The 15,277-nt window shown below is 36.0% G+C and overlaps 1 protein-coding gene and 1 non-coding gene across 4 annotated transcripts; both read right to left on the reverse strand.

The window, feature by feature from the left end:
• Positions 1-548: 548 nt before the first annotated feature.
• Cdk4 (Cyclin-dependent kinase 4) lies at positions 549-12,772 on the reverse strand. 3 transcript variants are annotated; one of them, XM_074108746.1, is made up of 7 exons: positions 12,636-12,772; positions 9,326-9,494; positions 5,443-5,584; positions 4,602-4,769; positions 3,592-3,752; positions 2,583-2,718; positions 549-1,908 (listed from the first exon to the last, which is right to left on the reverse strand). In XM_074108746.1, the coding sequence occupies exons 2-7, from the start codon at positions 9,433-9,435 to the stop codon at positions 1,822-1,824; spliced, it is 804 nt and encodes a 267-aa protein (XP_073964847.1). In that variant the 5' UTR covers positions 9,436-9,494; positions 12,636-12,772; the 3' UTR covers positions 549-1,821. The 3 variants fall into 3 exon arrangements, with proteins under 3 accessions (XP_073964847.1, XP_073964846.1, XP_073964845.1); XM_074108745.1 differs by having other exon boundaries at positions 12,640-12,745; XM_074108744.1 differs by lacking the exon at positions 12,636-12,772 and adding an exon at positions 10,455-10,811.
• Positions 11,300-11,371, reverse strand: TRNAP-CGG (transfer RNA proline (anticodon CGG)). Its single transcript has one exon. It is a non-coding gene; the product is annotated as a tRNA-Pro (tRNA).
• Positions 12,773-15,277: the final 2,505 nt, after the last annotated feature.

The following is a 15,277-nucleotide window of genomic DNA, read 5'->3' on the forward strand; positions in this document are numbered from 1 at the left end:
ATTATTATTATTATTATTATTAAAGATGTGCGAGAGCGTCCTTGATGAATGAGATGTGTCCTTTCGACTGCCATAATTTTATAAGTCATAATTTAATGTTTGTCATAATTATTGTTAGTCATAATTTTTTTCCCTCTGAAACCGTACTTTTCATAATGTTTTAAATGGCCACCTTTAGATCTCTATAGGTTAGGTTAGGTTTGTTTTATAACAATTCTGAAAAATAAATGGTTTCAGAGAAAAAACGGGTTATGTCAAACATTACATTATGACTAACAATTTTCTACCAGTCGATATAGACTCGTGCGAGGGATGCGTTTGTCATGAACCGACAGAAACGCTTCATTTACCTAGCCTCGCTCAGCGCAGCTCTAGTGTAAACAGCTGGACGAATCCCAATAGAGTAATCAATAAAATCAGAAGTGGCATACAAAAATATTTTTATTTGGTGGTAATACGAAGGAACATTCGATTCTACTTAGTGTAAAAAATGCGTTTGTATCAAAAATATTAACCTTATTCGATAACAACTATTATTAATAACAGCATTAAAATTTTAATGTCTAGGTATAGATAACTATTTCCCAAAATGTTGACTTTTAAGTCTTATATTCGATTACCATTAAACTAATGAGGCTTTAGTGTGCAGCAGTTATTTTTGAAATTTTAATGCTGTCATTACTTTAATGAAACAAAACACAACCGCTTCAAAATGTACTTTTTACAACGGAAAGAAGAAAGGGCTTGGAAGGGACATACAGTGCATAATGTTTTTCCGTCGTATTTTGTATCTTGCTCTCTCAACTAGCTTACTGAAGTTTACTCAAGATAATTGAGACAGCAAGAATAGGAACTTATACGACAAAATACGATGGAAAAACATTATTCATTTCATTAGATCTGTAACCACACTTTTGGATATGGTATAAAGTGGTCCTTTTATAAATTGAATAAATATTAGGTATTTTTACCAATCTACATATTACTTTTACTAAGTTCCTGTAAAGTTGTCAATTAGATGTCAAAAACTATGAGAAAGTTGCATTATGTCAAATGAACATTATGTATTTTGCCCATTAGACATTATGTTATTTGATTTGATATTGTGCCCCTTTTCTTCCAAACCCTTTCTTATCCGTGTTTTAAAAACAGTTATCAAAACTTCAGAGCTTAACGATCTTAGAAACTAACACAATTTTTCCCAAATAAGGGATATGTAACACAAACTTACTAATAATACGTTAATATAAGGTATTAATAAATTTAGAGAACTTGCTCACACACCATTTATCACATGAGAAAACCATTTCCGTACACAATAGTACATGGTCCGAATCAAATGAAAGAAAAGTTTCGCATAAACTTATTTGGCATAATATTTTTTTTGGCGACATATCTTTTCACATATTTTTTTATAACAAGCATTCAAACATTTTTTTATTACAGAAAATCAATTTTTTTTTACTTAATTGACCACCTGTCACTGAGATCAAAGATACCGTCCAGGAAACTGAATCACGTACCAGGGTGGAACCGTTTCATAATCAGTTTCGGTATAATTTCTTTGGCAGATGTATGAGATGTCAACATGACATTAGCACAAAGGTACATAATTCAGTTTTCTCGACTATAGCTTTCTGGTTCAGTAACAGCCTATTCACTCTGGCGTAGCCCTAAATTGTACTTATATAGAAAAACTGACAACGAAAGCCTTCCATTAGCCACATTATAGAAGATGAAGCGAAGCGCTTTAATTATACCTTATAAGTTACATGAGAAGTTTAGTTTTCTGAAAGTCTTTAGGTTTTTTAAATGTAGCTTCTACGTTAGAGGTTCATCCGTGAAGTAGGGGTGTTCCAAGCAGTCCAGTGCTGTCAGTCGCTTCGCAGGATCGAAGACAAGCATACGCTGAAAATAAAAAAGATCTTTCTTAGAAGTATATTATGTAAGATAAATTTTGAAATGAACCCTTATTTCCCATTTAGCAACTGAACTGAAATCCTGATATTTCACAAAAATGCTGTCTCAATTCCCAAAAAATCCCGCGGGAATCCCAACTTTTTTTATGTAGCCCGTAATATGTCCCACTGCTGGGCAAAGACCTTTTCTTCCCCCCCCCCCATTATTCCTATGGTTTTTAGGGTTCCATACTCAAAGGGTGCCAACGGTACCTATTACTGAGACTCCGCTGTCTGTCTGTCTGTCTGTCCGTCCGTTTGTCACAGGGCTCTATCTCCTAAGCCGTACTTGAAATTTTCACAGATTATGTATTACTGTGGCCGCTATATCCACAAATACTAAAAAAAAAATAAAGTTAATTAAAGGGGGCCGTCATACAAGAAACTTGTTTTTTTCATCGTGTTTTGGTTGCTAGGCGTTGTTGTTCGTTTCTAGGCTTGATTCGTTTTGACAAGTACTTTGGTAACCTGGGACAAAAAGTAGTCCGCAATCAAGCTTGTATTTGAATTATTAACAAAATCTTACTAACTGTTTTTAAAACATAGTACAGGTACGGAACTCTTCATGTACGAGTTGGACTAGCACTTGATCGATTTTTATAATAAATTAGATAATATATTCACCTGTATTAGATCTAAAGCGTGCGGATGTATTCTTGGGAACACATCAGCGAAATCCTGTGGAGGGTACTCTGGGAAACTATCGATCACTATGGACACGTTCTCCGGCCACTCGGCTCTCGGTGGACGGCCTATCAGTCTGAAAAGTCACAATTTAATCATAAAAGGTAAGTAACATAAGTAAAACACACTAACACTTATTTAGCATAATAAATAATAATGAATGCACATAATTGAAATATACATAACAATAGAACTCGAATTGTCATAAAATGATTTCGCATATTTTTATCAAGCGAGTGAATGGGTCAGGGAAAAAATCAACTTGGTTAGGTTAGGTTGATCTAATTAATAACTTAAATAATGTAGACAATCACAATAAATATTTTGTCTATACTGTTTAAAGTAACGTTATGCTTATTAAATTTATGCGAACTCATCGTAATGCGAATTCACATTATGCGTATTCAGTTATGCGAATTAATAATATGTTATGCGGATTAATAATTATGCGAAATAACGTTATGCCAATTTAAATTCGATTAATTATAGACCCTTTCAAACAAACCATACCTACTGATGTGCCAAAGAAAACTTTCCAAAATTACGGAATTAATCATATAGGAAAATGTGTGGTGTCGGGTTAGAATTACACCTCTCCATTTCTTCCGTGGATGTCGTAAGAGGCGACAAAGGATATAGGTTAGGGTATACCGTAGGCGACAAGCTAGCAACCTGTCACTATTGTATCTTTATCAAACTTTAAACCTAAAATTGCTTAATTAAAGTGGCTCCGAAGCGGTAACGTTTCGTGTGCTCTGTCTACCCCATTTGGGAATAAGGCGTGATGTTGTGTTTGAAAATTTCGCAAACTTCTCACAATTTTGTATGGGGATTGAAATTTTCCGTTTCTTAAATATAAATTTCCTATATTTCTTGTAAGAACTCCAGACACTTGCGAAACTTTTCCAACTTCTGGGAACTTTCCGCAACTCGCACATCTGTTTCATACCTGAATATGCAGTGCAGCTGATCAGAGTCGGAGGCGCCCGGCAGGAGCGGCGTCCTTGTGTGAAGCTGGGCCAGCACGCAGCCCGCCGACCACACATCCACGCCCGTGTTGTACGACACGCCCAGCAGGACTTCGGGGGGGCGGTACCAGAGCGTGACCACCTGGTGGGGGGAGACCCACATTTAAGCGTTAGGCATTTTGACATTGGAAATGTCTTCGTTCGCTCCAGTGTAGGCTCCGATTTCACGAAAAAGTGCGATTCCGAAGATATGATATTCAAAACAGGCCCAAAAGACGCGTATTTACGAGAGCTGTAACGTGCAAAATGAATTATTCGAGAAAGTCAAAATCGAAAAAAGTAATGGCCGAAAGAGTAAAAAAAGGCATTTTTTCCGAATTTTTGATTTTGGCGCTCAATACTTTGGAAACGAAGAATGATATCAAAAATTTGAGAAAGACTCTTCTGACAATTTAGTCAGCTGGGCCAATCAACTATTTTACCGACACTTTAGGCGTCTCCTGCGTTGCCAAAATTGTCTCTGGCGTTACCAAAAAATCGTACTTCCAACAAGATATTTCACGGTTTAATAGGTTGAACTTACGTAGGATGGCATGTATTCATGTACCCATCTATTAAATTACAGAAAAAACATGTTTACTTACAAAAAACTGCAATTTTTTGAAAAATGTCGCGGACAGATTAGTGTCGGTAAAATTTGATTGACCCAGCTACAATTTGAGCCTAAAATAAAAAAGACCTGTAGCCTAACCTTTTGAAAAAAATAAAAGTCAAAAAAGTCAGAACGACAATATTTTTTCGAATTACGTAGATTCATTTCCAATGTCCTCAATAGTCGTGTGAGGCATGAAATCTGTAAATTGTTCTGAAGGTTTTTCACCAAACTTGCTCTTAAGCAGTGTAACATGCAGGCTAACTTGGTTGCAACCCCTTAATTCGATATCCCCTATCTCTCTCTCTTCTCTGAGTGCTGTGTGTGTGTCCGTCTTACCACGCTGGTAAGCCGCATGTCCTTATCGTAAGTCTTGGCGAGGCCGAAGTCGGCCAGCTTGACGCGGCCGTCGCTCGCCACCAAGAGGTTGTGGGGTTTCAAGTCGCGGTGGACGATACGGTGCGAATGCAGAAAGTCCACTCCGGAGAGGATGTCGAACGACATGCTCTGGAATCAAGTGCAATTTAAATTATTCACCTTTTTCTTGACTTTTTTAGACCATAAATAAAAACTTATATCTAAAAATATTTTTTTAAATTAACTGGGCGACCGAGTTTCACTTGCGGTATTTTTTTTATATCATTTTTTTTTTTTGGAAAAGATGTATTTTAAAAATATTTAAAAATAAAACACAAATTAATAAGTAAATACTATTTTGTACATAAATCTATAAATGATGAAAAAGAAACTGATGTGATGGATGATGATAGAGCTATCAAAATTAGCGATCGTATTGCGTGTAACTACTTGTTGTCTTTCTAACCATTATAATTCAAAAACACGCGTTGGGGCTAACTAGATCGACCTTCCAAATGTTCCCATACAGCAAATTTCGTCAAAATCGTTACAACCGTTTCCAAGCTCTCCGATATAATAATATACTAGCTGTTGCCCGCGACTCCGTCCGCGTACAATTCGTTTATCGCTATCCCGCGGGAACTATGCATTTTTTCGGGATAAAAACTATCCTATGTCCTCAGACGGGACTCAAATTATCTGTATACCGAATTTCATTTAAATCGGTTCAGCCGTTATTGCGTGATCTTCACAAACTTTCAAATTTATAATATTCGTAGGATGTACAAAAATTGCTCATTTAAAGGTATAAGACTTTACATACTCTAATTCTGTGGTCCGCCAGCGGCCCCGGTGCTCTTTTCAGGTAGGAGTCCAGGTCCTGTTCCACATGCTCGAACACCAGGAACAGCACGAGCTGCTGCTCCCGCTCCAACGAGTTCCCTCCATGGCATACGTCGAGTAACCTGGAAAGGAGACATACTCGTAATCATCTCGGATAATAGGTCTCACATTGTTCAACTGCAAACATAGTCTAGACCAGGGTTTCTCAAACTTATGGCTCCACGTACGCCTGTTATAGTTTCTAGAGGATAGCGAACCCCCCCTCCCCTCCCCCCCAAAGAAAGTAATAAAATTGACTGTTGGAGAAACTAAAAATAAAAAATACAAAAAGACTCCAAAAACCAATCTTAATCATCTTGCTACTCTTGCAGCCTGATGGTTTTTGGAGTCACGTAAACCTTGTCGCGAACCCCCTACCGTCGAATAGCGAACCCCTAGGGGTTCGCGTACCTCACTTTGAGTAACCCTGGTCTAGACTCTAGACACGCGGTAGTGTGTCAAGCCAAGTTCAAGCTAACAGAACTGGCGAGCAGCACCGTGTGTAATTTTACGGCGCCACTTTTGACCCCCTCATAACTTAAAAACTATAATGAATTATGAATATGAGAACTAGCCAAGTCGGACCTTAAGCCTCAAAATATTATCCTAAGTTATAAGAAGAAGGAAGCTATCTATAGGAAGAATTGCTATTACATGTGCAGTGTCTTGTATAATAAGCTTCCGGAGGAGTTGAAACAATTGCAGGGACATGTTTTCAAGTCCAAAATTACTTACTGTATGGTTGCATGAGCGATGTTTTTACAGCGTTAAAGATTTTTTGGAATCATAATTTGGTACGTTTCTCTTTTTTTAAAATAATTCACAACCGTTTATTATGATTAATTTTTAATTGTTAAAATTGTTGTAATGTAGTAATATCGTATATTTATATTGAGTGAAATTGACATTGTTATAAAAAATAAATATTAAGATTTGCATGTTGTTCTCGTACGACTGAATACTGTACCTTCTTGAAATACACCAATATCTTGTATTTATGTTCTGTGTATTCTGGCAAATAAATCATTATTATTATTATTATTATTGAAATGATATTTTAAGTTGCTATAAAAAAATATTGTTATAAATAAATTTCAGGACTGACCATTGAACTTCGCACTCATTTAGATCTCACTTCTTTTGTTGTTAAAGTCAACAATCAAGGCACATATCATAATATTGAACTTGGCCCTCATTTCACATTTATATTTTGATGGGATACAAACTTCTACTCTGAGTGGAGATCGAACCCGGGACTTAAAGGTTTAGGCTGCGTTTATACCAGAGATATGTAAGGATGCGTTGCGACCTGTTTATCATGAACATGAACCAATAGAAATGCTTCATTTACCTCGCCTCGCTCCGCTCAGCTGTTTCCACTAGAGCTGTGCTGTGCAAAGACAGGTAAATTAAGCGTTGCTATTTTTTTATGGCAAAATCAAAAATGTATTTTAAAAAAAAGTATAAATTTCAATCATTTTTTTCTTTTGATTTATAAAAACGATTAAACTGGTTATTTATCAATATTAAAGCAACAATTATCGGTCCAAATTTAAAAATGCGAGACGAAAAACGATATTATTTCAATATTTTTTTGAGATTTTTTTCCATAAATGCCTTAAAAACACAAAAAAAACTTTATGAAACTTGGCTTGCAGATTATTTTAAAAACATAACCGTTTTCTTAGCTCTCCAACAATAATAATAACAATCTTTATTTTTCTTACAAAATTAACAGATATAACAAACTTATAGGAAATTCCTGTGTTTCAGGTGTAAAAAAAGGTATTACATAACAAAGAAATTAAATATTTAATCACATGCATAATATAATGGAAAGTCTTAGCATATAATGATAATGATATTATAATTTTTTTTTTATTCAACTGGATGGCAAACGAGCAAGTGGGTCTCCTGATGGTAAGAGATTACCACCGCCCATAGACACCTGCTACACCAGGAGGATTGCAGATGAGGCATAAGATGGGATACCTCAAGTGCCAGTAATTTCACCGGCTGTCATACTCTCCACGCCGAAACACAACAGTGCAAGCACTGCTGCTTCACGGCAGGATTTGCGAGCAAGATGGTCGTAGCAATCCGGGCGACCTGCAAAATTAACTAACTATTATCATAAACTAATTTAACTTACTTATCTATATTTATTTTAGTACCATTAATAACTTTTCTGTATTGAAAATACAAACTGAAATATAGATGCACAGAAAAACCAGAAAAATAAGACCAGCACTGGGAATCGAACCCAGGTCCTCGGTATTCCGTACCGCGTGCTATACCGCTACACCACTGATGGTCAACGGTACAGACACGAATTTCCCCTATGCACCTCATATCTCAGCTTGTTTGTTTCTTATTTAGTCACTTAAGCAGTGACGCTAGCGACATCTATACCGTAGCCCTCATCGAGAAACTTTTTTCGGCACTCCATTGGAACTAACCGCTCACCCGGATAAGAGATGTCGTTACTAAGCAATCAAATTAAGATTGTTTTTTTTTTGGAATATTTTTGTATTTTTTATTTCAATTCCAAATTTTTGATTGATTGATTGTTTTTTCAATTTAGGTTTTACGGGATGACCGTAAAAGTAAAAATTTGGAATTGAAATAAAATCTACAAAAATATTCCAAAAAAAAAAAAAAAATTACTTTTCTGTATCTTCATAGGACATTTGTTGAAGTGCAGTTTGGAGAATTATCTTTACTTTACTGTAATTAAGGGAGTAAATATTTAATTGGGTGTTTAATCTAATGTAAAGAAGTGGTGCCAGAAATGCGTAATATCTGGATGAGAAGACAAAGGTCGCACGTCTCTGGTAGAAACGCGGCACATTTTCATACAAACTTCCCTGACCAGGGATTGAACCTGGGACCTTAAGCTTCATAGTAATTTAGACTCCAAGTGCCTGCCAAGCACCAGCAGATGTTCCTGCGCTCCGACTTCTGGCCGGAGGGTGTGGTGTTCTGTCGTTTTAGGGTAGCAACGAAGTCAACATTCAAAAATCCCTTTTTTTTTATAATCTTTTATTTAGTTTCACCTGTCCCGTTGTCTGTCTGTCTGTAATCAAATCTTGCAAGTTAAATTCGACCAACTTCCAATAGGTAGTTGGATTGACTTGAAATTTGGTATACTTATGTAAATTGCGTGACAATACAATAATCTGGTAGTCACATCATCCTGGTAGTCCGGCCAGGATCGTCTCCGCTGGATGGAACTCTTCAATGGTTAATGGCATCAACTTGAAATTTGGTATGCAAATGTAGTTTGGATGGCAATGCAAGTAGGTACAGTCAACAAAAAGTACAGTCGGCAGAAAAAGCTTGTATTAAAAATGAAATTTTTACCAAAATTTTATTTTGAGTGGTCTTTTTTGTATGATTTTCTTGAGTTTTTAGTATTTTTCAATTTTTTGTGTTTAATTTGAATTTTACAGTGCATTCTCTAACTGTAATGCTGTAATTTTTTATTAATAAACAAATAATAGTCAGGTTCTCTAACCAATAGGCTGGTCTTTAATTTAGACGACCGGATGGCCAAGTGGTTAGAGTACCTGATTACGAAGCTTGAGGTCCCGGGTTCGATTCCCGGCCGGGGCAGATATTTGTATGAATAATACGAATGTTTGTTCTCGGGTCTTGGGTGTTTAATATGTATTTAAGTATTTATTTATCTATATAAGTATGTTTATCCGTTGCCTAGTATCCATAGTACAAGCTTTGCTTAGTTTGGGACTAGGTCAATTGGTGTCAAGTGTCCCATGATATTTATTTATTTATTTATTATTATTTATTATTTAAATCCTCACCGTACAATATTAGGATGTTTGTAGGCCCCCAGCTGCTGCAGTAATGCTATCTCTCTCAAGGTGGACAACGGGATGCCATCCTCGGTGAGGGCCACTTTCACCTTCTTCATGGCCACTATCTGACCACCTTTCAGGAGGTCTCGGGCCTTGTAGACTGTGCCGTAGGCTCCTAGAACATTATAGATATGGATAAACACTTTTATTAAGATAGCTACAGTTCAGGTCAAGAGGCATTTATAAAACTAGGGGGTTATATTTTAACAAGACAACTTATGCCACTATTCCCTTCCACCTACTTATATTACATCACAATATAACCGCTGAATGGATTTAGTTTTTTTTATCTAGTATTTGAGTGGCCAAATATAGCTCTGGATAGGGAGATGTGGAAGTCAAGAGGAGAGGCCTTTGCCCAGCAGTGGGACACAGTTATTGGCTAAATATAATAATAATAATAAGTATTTTAACGAGGCTTTAGTACACCAAATGTGACTATATCAGCCTCATGGGGAGCCTCAGTTATATACACCACACTACAAATTTTACGCTCTCCCTTGTGCTGAAGCCACGTCTCTGGATGCAAAGGCCTGTCTAATAATTTGAGCATGTGAACCAATACAGCTGGGCCACCCCTTGCCCCCATTCTCCCCTTTCTGGGGAAAAAGCTATTTCCAAACATTTTTGCTGAGAGTAGGTAGATACAAAGATACAGACATAAGACTGTTATAGTTGTCTATTTCCTAATAGAACTTCCTGGTTACATAATATACACAATTTGATACCTTGATTTCGGTCATTGACCTTGTACTTTAGATATAAAAAGTGCGAAAGAGACAAAGTCATGTCAAAAGGAAGCAGCTCGCCAGCTTTTCTCTCCTACTGATCTTGTCAAAAAATTCTATAAGATTTCTAGGATTTCTATAAAAAGAGTGAAGAGAATAAATAATGAAATATGTATTGGAATAATAAAAATGGTAGGCTTGTATTTATAGAGGTCTACTTGAACCTTTTAGGTTAAGCGTAACTCATTAATATTGGAAAAATCCGTCCGATGCATTAAATTAATTTAATAAAGTTTGATTGCTGTAGGTTATGATTTTGAACAAACTTAATTGATTCTGGTAATTACCTGTGCCAATCACGTTCAACTCTTCATATTTCTTGGCAGATTCAAATAATCCACTGACTTCGTTTACAGACAGAAGAGGAGCTGATTTTGAGCTGCTTGCAGATGAATCCGACATTTTAACGTTTTTATAATTACGGTTTTAAAACTCGCACAATAAATTATCCCGCAAATCGCCACTACACACTATTCATGATTACTCCCACTTATTGTTATTAACAAAGGACTCGGTTTAATATTGTTTTATTTTGTTTAAAAACAAGTTTCGAAGTTTGTTTTATTATAGTTTTACAAGTTATTCGGCACGCATGGCATGAGGCCTGGGCGTAATCAAAGAACACCTGTCGTATTATACGGCTTAATACAAAAGGAAAAATAAAACACGCATTCGAATACTAATAATGTATTTTTAATTTAGTCGAACAGCACGCTTGTAACTGTTTTGATGCAGTAGTACTATCTGGCGGATAGTAGCAGAACTAGAAGCGCTTGAAGTGTAGTAATGGTTTGGTTTGTAGATCCTAGATGGCAGCACAAGGCTAATAAAATAGCATATTCGCCTGTAGAAAATGAAAATTAATTAGGTAAGTACATAATAAAATTAGTCTTCTAAAAATCTTAAATAAGACGGATTGTTACATTATATCGTTTGTTTTTTGCTAAAAAGTTAACTTTAGCAAAATAAATGTAGAATTTTAAGGAACCCGTTTTTAACTAATTAGCAGTTTCAAAAGCTCGTCGCGTATCAACTTACATTCACATTTCGGTAAACAGCTGTTAAACCTTCATGAAAAAAATGAAGAAATACCGTATGAAAAAAAGACCAGTGCGACAAAAAGGACAACGCCGGGCTCGTCCGGGATTTGAACCCGGGACCTCTCGCACCCGAAGCGAGAATCATACCCCTAGACCAACGAGCCATGTTAAAACATAGTGAAATTTACGTTTAGTTTATGCAAGCGATGACGTACTTATTTTTAAAGAGCGAATGAAAATTAAAATAAGTAAACTTAAATCGAAAATTCTAAAATATTTCTAATTCTCTTACGGGTTGGACTGTAGCAAAGGGGTGGGGACTATATTTTTATCAACATTATTTCATGCCATTCATGAATGATACGTATACTTATTATGATATGATGTTATTGTTTAGAAGTACCTACTACGTTAAAATAAACCTGAAACTTGAAACACTTTTCTCAGAAATTAAAAATGACCGACTACGGGACCCGAAACTTTGACTACTTACCATTACATACCAGACCCCCCCCCTCGTTTTCAGTTCTCACCTCATTGAGGCTGCTGTCGTGGCCTTGGTTTAACATAGCTGCTTAGGCACGACGACGAGCGAAGCGAGGGTTAAGCCGTGGGTTTTTTTTATTTTTATTCAAGATATTTTAATAACTTACATAATAATTATGATCAGTGAGCGAATATCGCGAACGATTTATCTGTCGCTGATTCAATGTCGCTGTCGCTGATATGAATTGTGCACAATGAGCGAGCAAAGCGAGCGTGACACGGCAGTAGCTAGGGAAGTGCCTGAGCCGTTTTTACCATTGTTTCAAGAAATGTGGGTAGGCGTGTAATACGCATGTGTGAAAAACTCGAAAATCACAAAAAAACCTATTTTTTCTTCTTCTACATCTATCGCATCCAATACAGTTAGTCGAGAGAGAAAAGACGCTTATTTTAACAAAGGTATTCTATTTAGATAGTTAGATACTTATTACAATACAAATCAACCGGTTATTATTTTAAAATATGGCTTGGCTTATAACACAGGCTTATAATAACATAAAAAATTACTTCAGTTTTTTTAATCCTGACTTCCTGCTACTAGGTACTTAATACTGATACTTTTTTCGGAAAATACGGTGTTTTAACGCTTGGCTTAGGCTTAGGCACAGTCAAAGTCTAAGAACAAAGTCTAAGAACTTACATACATACATTTTCTTCATACATTTTCTTACACTGTGGCACAGTGTAAGAGCTTAGGTATTTACGAATTTATAAAAATAAAAATAAATCTTTGTTTGGGCCGCCTTTTGTTATGTCAAGCCTTTAGTCAAGCCCTACTACAACTCTGTTTTATACCCGTGATAAGTTGTATGAAAATTTACATTAAGTTTTTAACATTAGTTATATTTTAGGCATTTTCCGTGTAGAATTTAGGGTACTTACATACCTACCACCACCATTCCTTGTCGTACCGAAACAGTTCACCATAATCAACTCACGTCACATCACTTTATTTCATCTCTAATAGAGATTTAGATACTGCACAATAGTAATAGTAAAGTAACAGCAATTTATTACGAACATTTATTTAATTCTAAAAATGGATTATCATATCAATGACAGTATTTTTACATTTTCTAATAGATAAGTACCTGTATTTTTTTAATAGTTTTGATTGCTTATTTATGCATACGGAACTTAAACTAAACTTAAAATCTGGGAAATAAGACAGAAAACTCTTCACATCATTTTAGAAAGTTGCGCGGGAAAGGCGAAAAAAATTACCGCTACATGACACCCGATAGCCGTCTACCTCACTCCCGCTAGACTTGCATACTCGTTCCCGCTCTAGCACACGGTACGCTCGAATTCATTTTGAATGAAGCCAGTCGTGTGGTGTGTTCGACGCGCGGATGTTTCAAACATGGTCGTCATTTTAATGTGAAAAATAAACAATTTAACTACTTTTTAACTTAAAAACTTTGGTTAATTAAAAGTTTAATCTGTGTTACTGTTATAAACAGTCTAAAAATTGAAATTTAATTTAATTCAACCGTCGAAGTGTTGATACGTGTGTCAATGTGAATGTGAAAGTTGGCTTCGTATAAGAAAACAGTGTAGTTCTTTTTGCAAGTTCATTCTACTTTTTATTTGAACAGCTGTATTTTTATTGCTAATTATACTGAGGTAAGATTCATTTTATGAATATAAGTAGCATAATTATTCAATTTTGGCGGGTAGACACTTTTTAATTTTAAGTGCATTGAATTCCAGATATTTCAGCCCAGCTAAAATAAAAATAAAATTATAGTACCTAACATCGTACAAAATGTCACCAACGGGACTTGTCACGCTAACACACACGAGTCTACTCGTGACCACGGCCACTGTAATGTGGCCGAAACGTCGAGGTAAATATTACTCGTGTGTGTTAGCGTGATAAGTCCCGTTGGTGGTATTTTGACATTTTGGTATTTTTAAACTTTAAAACGTTATATATAACATCGTACAAACCGCAAAAACATGTGCTTCATCCCGATCAAAAATTCTTACTCGTGTCCTTCAAAAATAATTTGCTAAAAAAATACGGTAATCAATTAATTAAACGCCTAACCTATTCCCTTATCAATCGCAAAGCTAAATAAAAAGAAAATAACCGGCCAAGAGCGTGTCGGACACGCCCAAAATAGGGTTCCGTAGCCATTACGAAAACATTAAGTAAGTAATATTTTTCTAAGGATTTCGTATTTTAAACGGAATCTTCCAAGTTTAGGTATATTTTATACCTCAGGCTGCAATTTACTCATAAACTACTCATAATTCACAAGCAAACTTAGCCGTTATAGTTTTCCTTGAAAGTTGGATATAAGTATTTACTCCATCCTGAATTATTTCAAATTTTTCCAACCAACGGTTTAGATTTTAAAGGGGTGGGGGAGACGCTCGATTTTAATGAAAATTGACACTTTACTTTATTAGTTGAATATTTCGCAAACAAATCACTAAATCGAAAAATCGTCTTAGCAAACTCCTAATGGTTTTTAGACCTATCCAACGATACCCCACACTATAGTGTTGGATGAGAAAAAAAAATCACCCTCACTTTACATCTATGAGAGCTACCCTAAAAAAATTTTTTTTTAATTTTTAATTGTACCATTTTGTCGGCATATTTTACTTATATATCCGTGCAAAATTACCGCTTTCTAGCATTGATATTCCCTGAGCAAAGCCGCGGACGGACAGACAGACAGACAGACAGACATGGCGAAACTATAAGGGTTCCGTTTTGCCATTTTGGCTCCGGAACCCTAAAAAGATCAACCGTGTTCTACAAACATGATACCTACGTAATACCCACTGCAGTATAGTCGTTTTTTAGGGTTCCGTACTTCAAAAGAAAGAACCTGATCCCTTATATAGGATCACTCTACCCGCTACACCGTCTCATGCCCTGACCGTAATAGGAACGTGACGGTTGGTTACGAAACGTGTTAGTGGGCATTAGTTTCATAATTTACTATACAAAGAATATATTTTTGCCTGTCACGTTGCCGTTACGGTCATAGTACGATACGGTGTAATGGACAGAGACTTTAAAAATACACTTTATATGACTTCAAACTTCTTCAGTTTCCCGCTTCCTGATGATGACAGTAAAGCATCGTTTAGAAGCTACAACTTTTTTCTCGTACATTGAAACGAAACAAAGCGAGAGAAATAATTAAATATGCCGTGCTCGAAGATAATTAGTCAAACAGTTTTTTAGTTTGCCGACTTATTCCCATGCGTACAGAATGATACAAGACTGTTATTCTACAGATGGACAAATCAACCATTTATCATTCCAGTTTTGTTTTCGTCTTAGGAAGCCCGAAGAGCGTAATTTTGTGAGTTGTGGTAGACCCCGGATTTTTGTGGAAATTATGTCACAGTAGGGTAGTTTGGGGAGTAAATGGAACGGTGTTAATTAATACGGCTGTGTAAATGATGATGATGATGATGATGCGTGTTAAGATGCTCCCAAAGGAAGACCGGCAGATTGCTGATTTGGGACCATGTGATGTTTATTGTATTTTGTTTTT

The sequence above is a fragment of the Choristoneura fumiferana genome, chromosome 27, assembly GCF_025370935.1.
Source record: "Choristoneura fumiferana chromosome 27, NRCan_CFum_1, whole genome shotgun sequence".
In the NCBI taxonomy this organism is placed as follows: Eukaryota; Metazoa; Arthropoda; class Insecta; order Lepidoptera; family Tortricidae; genus Choristoneura; species Choristoneura fumiferana.

Coding starts and splice junctions, on each gene's coding strand:
- Cdk4 (XM_074108744.1), bottom strand. CDS start 10,569: ATGTCGGATTCATCTGCAAGCAGCTCAAAATCAGCTCCTCTTCTGTCT. Junction 9,495..10,454: donor GTTGAACGTGATTGGCACAG/GTAATTACCAGA, acceptor ATAATGTTCTAG/GAGCCTACGGCACAGTCTAC. Junction 3,753..4,601: donor ACATGCGGCTTACCAGCGTG/GTAAGACGGACA, acceptor TCCCCCCACCAG/GTGGTCACGCTCTGGTACCG.